Source organism: Pelecanus crispus, chromosome 8 (genome assembly GCF_030463565.1).
Source record: "Pelecanus crispus isolate bPelCri1 chromosome 8, bPelCri1.pri, whole genome shotgun sequence".
Taxonomy (NCBI): domain Eukaryota; kingdom Metazoa; phylum Chordata; class Aves; order Pelecaniformes; family Pelecanidae; genus Pelecanus; species Pelecanus crispus.
Window position 1 is genome coordinate 26,730,969 of NC_134650.1, and position 8,194 is coordinate 26,739,162.

General features: G+C 44.4%; 1 protein-coding gene and 1 non-coding gene across 3 annotated transcripts in view; both read right to left on the reverse strand.

Annotated features, from left to right (window-relative positions):
• Positions 1-8,076, reverse strand: part of SF3B3 (splicing factor 3b subunit 3) — a 31,376-nt gene extending 23,300 nt beyond the window's left edge. For both annotated transcript variants that reach the window (XM_075715132.1, XM_075715131.1), the window contains exons 1-8: positions 8,051-8,076; positions 6,619-6,731; positions 5,855-6,181; positions 4,508-4,680; positions 4,114-4,255; positions 2,351-2,463; positions 1,448-1,585; positions 288-391 (exon numbers count right to left, since the gene is read on the reverse strand). In XM_075715132.1, the coding sequence (XP_075571247.1) occupies positions 288-391; positions 1,448-1,585; positions 2,351-2,463; positions 4,114-4,255; positions 4,508-4,680; positions 5,855-6,181; positions 6,619-6,688 (1,067 nt within the window). In that variant the 5' untranslated portion in view covers positions 6,689-6,731; positions 8,051-8,076. The remainder of the gene's footprint in view (positions 1-287; positions 392-1,447; positions 1,586-2,350; positions 2,464-4,113; positions 4,256-4,507; positions 4,681-5,854; positions 6,182-6,618; positions 6,732-8,050) is intronic.
• LOC142594237 (small nucleolar RNA SNORD111) lies at positions 2,080-2,158 on the reverse strand. Its single transcript, XR_012831276.1, has one exon. It is a non-coding gene; the product is annotated as a small nucleolar RNA SNORD111 (small nucleolar RNA).
• Positions 8,077-8,194: the final 118 nt, after the last annotated feature.

Consider the following 8,194-nt stretch of genomic DNA (forward strand, 5'->3'; position numbering starts at 1 on the left):
ATGAACTGCAAGTGCTCAGTTCTTCCAAAACCTACTGGAACAGCATGTAATCTTTTGTTCTCTGCACTATAGTATCTAATCTGGGTTCAAACAACAAGGAAATTCCCCCATTCAGTCATAGTCTAAACCAATTGTTCTGCTCAAGCCATGTGAACAAAACATTAATTTACCCATTAAAAGAGAGGTGTTGTCTTTGTATGTTCAGTAAGTTCAAGGGTCAGTTTGCAGCCCTGAACAGAAACAGTCCATTTCAGGGGAAAAATGCTGACATAAAATTGTTTACTCACTGGTTTCCAAATTCAGATGCCACAAAGAGAAACCCCGTTTTCAGCACGCACATGGCAGCAGCAACAGGAACAGTGTCAAAGTACTTCAGTCGAATCTCTGTTACCTGAAAACAGAGGAAGATGTGACTGTGCCAGCGAAGTACTAGAGCTGTACATGTGTGATTTAATAAAAAAAAACCTGCCTAGCTATCCTCTCAAAAGAAAGGAAGCAAGAGAGTGGGACAGGCATAACCACATCAATAGTTTGGGGCAGCAGGTTATAAATCACAAAATCCAGCAGACCATTTTGAACACAAAAGTCAGACTACCCATTTTATTTTAAGACTTTCTGCTTTGGTAACACTGAGTCAGTTTGGAAAAAAACAGCTGCAAAAATAGCAAGCTGTCTAAAAGAAAGAAGAAATTTGCTTCACTGAACACCACCCATTCTCCAACACGTGAAAAATTAACTGTCTTGAGCAAATGTCTGCATTTGATATGGTCACAGCAGCTCCTGCTGAAGCATCCAAGAACAACCTTTAAGACACTTAAAGATGCTACAATCATCCCTTGTACCAAATTTCACATGTGTAGATGAAAGGGGAACCAACATTCAACATTTACTCAAAAAACCCAACTGATTCACTGCAGCAGATTTCTTTTCACTGCAAAATACTAGGACAAGCACCACTTCAAGCCTGTTATTTCAACCCATGGAAGAGGTGTACCAAGCTAGCTACCTCAATGTGCAAAAAGACTGATTGCACCATGTAAATATTCAATTAAGAGATGAAAAATAGAGAGCACCTACTGTGATGAAGAGAAACCACCTACTGTGATCAAGAGAAACTAAGTTCCCCAGAATCAGTTTCTGGAACACCCTCTAGCAGGTTCATGGACCATACTTTACAATACATCTTTTGAAGAAAGGACTGCCCGCAGAATATCTAAAATATGCCCAAGTGACTCTGCAGCATAATTCTCACAGGATCTTGCAAACCTTGCACTGTGTCTCTATACAAGTAAACACCAGTTACAACTGCAGATATAACTGTATTACAAATCACATAAAACACATGCCATTATACAACTAAAACCATAATATTAAATATTTATCACTTTGGAGAATCACAAGGAATCTTCTCAATGAATGCTTTTGTTGTTCTTCACGTGATGCTTACCATGTCTTCATCAGTCTCCAGAGTAATTTTGAAGATATCTCCCTGCTCTGTCTGGGCCAGGAAGAAGAACATGGACTTGGTCTTATGTGTAGCAGAGCAGACAAAAATCATACCTCTCTCTGGGTCATCCAAGTCATTCTATCAAGAAAGAAAGTGAAGGCCATTGGTGGAATTACCCAGCAAGTGCAGATGTGATTTCACTGACCGAAGTATTTCCATTTCACAGGTGCCTTAACAGCTGAGTATGTGAGGATGCTTTTAACACAAAGCACATCCTCTCCATTACACCCGTAGTTACCCTTGGTACATCTCTGCCCCAGAAGGAAATACATTTCTAAAGACACTGTGCCTAAGCACACCCCACTCCTATCACTTTTGCCCTCCTCCCCAGACAACTCTCACATGTCAAACCCAAACACAGAGGCAAGGGCTGCAATCCACAGACAACTGTTTTTGAGCACCTGACCCTTGGCAGGTGTTCAAAGCACTGTCAAAGCACACAACGATTTGCAAAGGAGGAAGAAGCAACCTTAAGATGCAACAGAGCAGCTGTCTTCACCTGCATACAGGATGGCAACCATGACTCACCATCTCAAGTAATCTTATCTTACACTGACAGCACTGCCACTGTGGTGCCTGATCAGAGTCTTTGAGTATCTCCAGCATAAACCTCAGAGAAGAGACATGAACCAAGCTCATCACTTCAGGCTATGCCCACCCCCATCTTCCCTCACAGGTAACATGCAGCCAGGAAGGTAGATGATAGGCCAACACACTTTTAACCCCTTTTTCCTTACTTTAAAACCTCCCTGATGTCTTTAACCCTGAAATGCAAATACCAAGCATTCATTTATCACTGACAAAGATAATCTTAAAAAAGGGTAGGAATCCCAAAATTCTCACCCGTCTCCTGGGAATTGGGCATCTGATATCAGGCTGGTCACCAAAGTTTTTATAAGTAATATAGTTTTCTGAACAGATCAGCACCCCGCTAGGTCCATCAGAACCACCAGGAACTGAAACACAAAGAAACATTGTAAGAAAAGCCCTTAACACAGATCCAACTGCCTGCAGAACATTTATTTTGGTTTTCTTTAAAGCAACATAGTTTCCATTGCTCTGTACCACCCTGCATATATAAATCTACTCTTATTGAAGGGGAAGACAAAACACTGAGTCAGCGTAAGAAAACAGTGAGTCGGTGTAAGAACAGGGCAGATGGAACTGGGGGACCAGGAAGGATGCAACTTCAGACAAATTGCTTATATTTTAAAGCTTATTCATGGCTTATTCTCATCTAGAAAGCCACAACATGCCCAAAATACCACATTAGCAACTTGTCAGTTAACACAACCCTTGGGTTACTGGCATGTTTGCTTGCTGTCAAAAAAATCTGCCAGATGGCTTTCTGACATATCTTTAACTTTTAGAGTATGTTTTTTAAAATGTTTCTATTGAAATCCCAGCATAACAAAAGATATTATCAAAATAGTAGTAGTGGTCAGATCCAGCCCAGTATTTGCTGTCTGTCAGCTGCCTACAGAAGATGCAGCAACAGGGCAAGCATACAAGGGTGCTCTCCCAGCTTAGCTTCCTTTGTGCTTGGAGAAGAATCTGCAGCGGTTCAGTGGTTTCCCAGGTCAAAGGTGTTAGGTTAGGTTTGCATCCAGTCCCCGTTAAGTGGGCTTTTAGTCCATGGATTCATCTACTGCCTTTTGAATGCATATTACCTGCTGGAATCCTGTGCAAGAGAGCACAACAGCATCTATGGATTACCTAAAAATACATACTTTTGCATCTGCTACCAGCTAACTTCAGTTAGTATCTCTTAGCTTTGGAATCCAGAGAATATCCAGAATACATCTAAAAAGAGAGATGAGGAGCACTTCCAAACAGCAGCTCTATCTATGAATTCTTGCATGTTTCCATGTGTGAACCACCACTCACTACCTGACTCCAAAGTCAATTTATTTATACTAATGGCTCATAATACCACCAAAACAACTCCTAAGACATAAAGCGTATTGATTGTTTCCCTGGGGAATGGGAACTGTCCTGGTTTCGGCTGGGATAGAGTTTATTTTCTTCCTAGTAGCAGGCACAGTGCTGTGTTTTGGATTTAGTAGGAGAAGAATGTTGATAACACACATGTTTTTAGTTGTTGCTAAGTACTGCTCATGCTAGTCAAGGACTTTTCAGCTTCCCATGCTCTGCCAGGTACACAAGAAACTGGGAGGGGGCACAGCCAGAATAGTTGATCCAAACTGACCAAAGGGCTATTCCATACCATATGACGTCATGCTCAGTATATAAACTTGGGGGGGGTTAGCCGGGGAGGAGCGATCGCTGCTTGGGAACTGTCTGGGTATCGGTCGGCGGGTGGTGAGCAATTGCATTGTGCATCACTTGCTTTGCATATTATTATTGCTATTATTATTATATTGTTATTATTATTATTTTACTTTATTTTATTTCAATTATTAAACTATTCTTATCTCAACCCAGGAGTGTTTCTCACTCTTACTCCTCCGATTCTCTCCCCCATCCCATCAGGGTAGGGGGAGTGAGCGAGCGGCTGCATGGTGCTTAGTCGCTGGCTGGGGCTAAACCACGACAGAACCAAGTAGATCCATGGGAAAATGACTTACTGGCCAGGTGGGCAGTACCTGTTATAAGGAAGTTGCCATGCTCTTCCAAGGGCTCACTGTATTTCCTAACAACGTGGTTCAAACCCAAGTCCAGTTCATAAAATGTCAATGTCTGTTGTGTGTTGGCTGCTGCTTCTCCAGTGGGATCATTGTCTGCCTCCTAAAACAGAACACATGAAGGTGTCTTTCAAGAAAGGTATTAAAGGAGGAGTAATGTTGTAGAATTGAAATCCAAGAGAAAACTTGCTGGAAGATGCACATAAAAAGGTTCAGAGGAAGAAAATATGCGCTTTTGTAGCTGAACAGCAAGAATTTAAGATCAAGACAGAAGTAGCCAATGTTCCTCACCTCCACAGACAGATTAAGAACAGAAAAGGAACAACAAGGTTCAAAGAGATCAAGTACTTCTCACCTCATAATCCATTTCCAGACAAGCAAACATCGGGTTTTCAAATCCCACATCAACTCCCACCACGTGGTAGACCAAGGTATTGGCCTTGTGGGCTTCCAGCGGGGAGGAAATGGTGAGACGAGCAGCAGCATCTCTGTTCAAGATATACACCAGCTTCTGCTTTTCAATTGCACCTGCAAGAAAAGGACAACAGCATCTGAAGCCCATCACCTGGTGATCAAATCTGATCACACCTGCAGTCCAGTATCAATGTAAGACTTTGCAAGAGAATGTCAGTGTCACTTCTGCTGAAGTTCACCATTGGTATTTATCTTGTGCTACCAATTAACTTCGAATGTCTCATTTTTAATGTTTCAAACCGCAAGCACAAATGACAACTCCAGCTCTTTAAAGCCAAAGACTGGCCCTTCAGGCTACATCCATCTAGCCCCATATTCAATCTACAATGGCTACAGACAGACCTACTCACTCATTCCACCACACAAGAGATGACAGACTGCAGGGAAGCAAAAACAAATTGAAAAAAACCAGCCCGATATTCCACCATTTAAAGCAATTTGGCAGAGAGACCTTTCCTCAGAAAAAATTTTTTACCTAAAAAAAAAAGTATTCTTGCCTAATACACAGCATTCACAACATAACAAAGACTTATCACCCTTAACTATCAATGTGGATGGCACAACTGTGACTGTGCTACCTGCTCACGCATGAAAACAAGACTTGTTAGAAAAGACACAATATTATTTATCATTATTACAGATATACAGGAGCACCGTTAAACCACCTATCATTGCAAGTTCCTGCTCTCAGCGTGCAGGAAAGCAGCATCACACAAAGCTAGCTACGGCAAACTGAGAAAGTTCACGTCCCAAGTAACTAAGACACCTCATGGTAAATCTTACAAAAAAAATTACCCAAGTGTCCTTCTACCTGTGAAGCCTGACCAGAAACGCATCTAGCTGTCTCCACAATACATCTCAAGAGAAGAGACTTGAATTCATAACATTATTTCAGGCTACGGGAGCTGACTGACTACACTGTAGCACCAACGCCTACACCAACTTCTCTCCCAGACATCACACCTCAGGGCTCTGCACACGGCTAAGCAAGCTGGCCTCTTTCCAAATTGTTTTGGCCCAGCGTTAGAATTAATTTGTGCAATTCCACCAGCATCAAGGAACTATTCTGAATGCCTGCATTCTCCTTGACATGTCTCATAGCCTAACAAACTGTCTGAGAAGAAACACTTCCAATTATACCTGGCAGAAACTCACTCCAAAATAAATATCCCCAAGACAGGAGGAAAAAAAAAAAATAAGGAGAAAAGAAGCCGACAGACTGACTTACTGATCATGACAGCACGGCCTTTTGGGTCTACAGCCAAGTACTGGCCTGGAACGATTCTGCGACATCCACTCTTGCCAAAGGTTTCCTGATGAATCTTCTCAAACACATTCTTTGAGGGCTGGTACTCCAGAATAACAATGCGTCCCGAATCGCTGCCCACAACGATGTAGTCTTTGGTCCCACCTGTCAGCCTAAAGGCCATGAGGGAGCGAATGACTCCAAACACTTCTACGGTCAGCAGGGTGTGAACCTTCCCCGTGTTGGGATCAGGGCGGAGTAACTCCAGGATCTTGCCCCGGGAAACGACGATTTCTTGTTGTTTCGTTCCTAAAGAACACAGAGCATGAAGAAGAGTTAGCAACAACATACCAGAACATGCAATTTCAAGAAGCACTATGAGAAAGAAGATAAAACTTTATGACTACTAAATACTGAAGAGTTTTATGATTACTATGAAAGAATTCAAAGCAACTTATTCACCACTTTGCATGTCACTACTGTCTGAGCATCTCTTAACAAACCAGGAAAGTGAAACAAATACTAAATTAAATTCATGCATAATCAAGCCAAACTTCTCTTGATCTCTCCACAAGTTACAATAGCTCAAGTAACACACTCAAGAGCAAATGATAATATACCAGCAAAAAAAAAAATACTGAAGCAGACTAGCTTCAGCAACCAAACCAAATAAAGAACAAACAGCTTTTTTCCTCTACTATCAGACAGAGCTCAAGCCAAGATGCACTAAGGAAGGAGATAATTACCTGAGAAATTGCCATGAATAGCATAGCTAATGCCAGTGGCACGCTGCAACGTCAGGTTGTAGAGAAACATGTTGGCAACGGGTTCGCTTCACCTTATTGTAGCTGCACCGAGCCTGCAGCAAGTAGAATAAAAATACATACTTTGTAAAAACAAAGCCTTCCATATGGCACAGAGAGAGAACCACTGCCCTCGTTCATCTGCATGTATCACTTTGTTGAAGATTAACTCTGAAACTTAGCTATCATATCAGGCCAAGATGTTTTTGTAAGCTGGCAAGTAAAGGACACTTAATCATCCTTAATCAGGAAAACAAACATTCAGTATCCTTTAACCAAAAACATCCCAGAGCAACTGGACCTTTAAGAAATGCTGAGAAACTGATAAAAGGGAAAATCCTAACCCAGGAGGCAGCGGAAAACAGTAACGGGGGGACAGGTTATTCCGGCAGGGGGAGATCACAACCACCGACGCAATTTAGGACCAAAAAGATTTGCCCCCCTCCCCCCCCCCCCATAAGGAGCATGTGTGCTAATTTACATAGCAAACGAGAGACCGTAATTACTAACCAATCATTGTACAAAAAATGATTACTAACTGTGTAAGTTTTGTGTATAAATGAGGCGCAGAAAGTTTCGTTCCAGGTACTAGCTTTGTGGAATTACCACCTAGCACCCATTTCTGTGCAGAAATGAGATAAAATCGGTATCTCGGCTCAGCGCGTGCACTGGATTGTTGCACACCGGGTAACGAACTCCCTTTGCGAGACCACAACTTTACATTAGAAGACTGACTGCCAACCAGCTCAAGTTATCTGGTATTTATTAATACTACAAAGCAAAAGGCTCTCCCAAAACCAAACAGGCTGCCGAGCATCAGCCGAGATCCTTACTGTCGCATGACTGACCAGAACCTCCAGCTAATTACTCCTCTTACTCTTTTAGCTGCTCAGAAACCAAATGAAGTCAGCAAATCTCTCTAGAGGTGTCCTACACCGTTACACCTCATTGGTCTCGCCGTTTCATTTAACACGAGCCAAGCTACTCCCAACAGCTTGGAGCGGGCACCTGAGTCGATTCCTTTCCAGGGGCTAACGCGGGAGGGAACCCCAGCTGCGCACAGGCCGCGGCACTCCCTCCGCCGGGTGCTGCAGGCCGCAGGCCAGGGGAATCGGCCCTCAGCCGCCCCGAGCCTTGCCAGGGCCCTCCCAGGGCCCGTGGCCCAACACCGCCCCGCATCCCGGGCGGGCTCCCCACGCCCTGCGGGGAGCAAAGCCGCAGGCTCCGGGAACCGGCCGCGGATCAACGCCCGGCCCCGAGGGGCTCGCAGCGCTCGGGCCTGCGGCCACTCCGCCAACCAAAATGGCGGCCCACACCGCGCCCCCTCAGCCGAGGTGCCGCCACTGCGGGCGCGGCGCGGTGGGGCCGCCCTTACCGTGCAGACGGTGACGGATGGCGGCGGATGCTGCTCCTGCCTAGGCGGGCGCGCCGTCGCCCCGCTCCGCCATGAGCCCCGCGCCTGCGCCCTGCCCTCCCGCGCCTCCTCGCAGGGGCTTTCCGGGAAGCCCGGCGCGCGCGC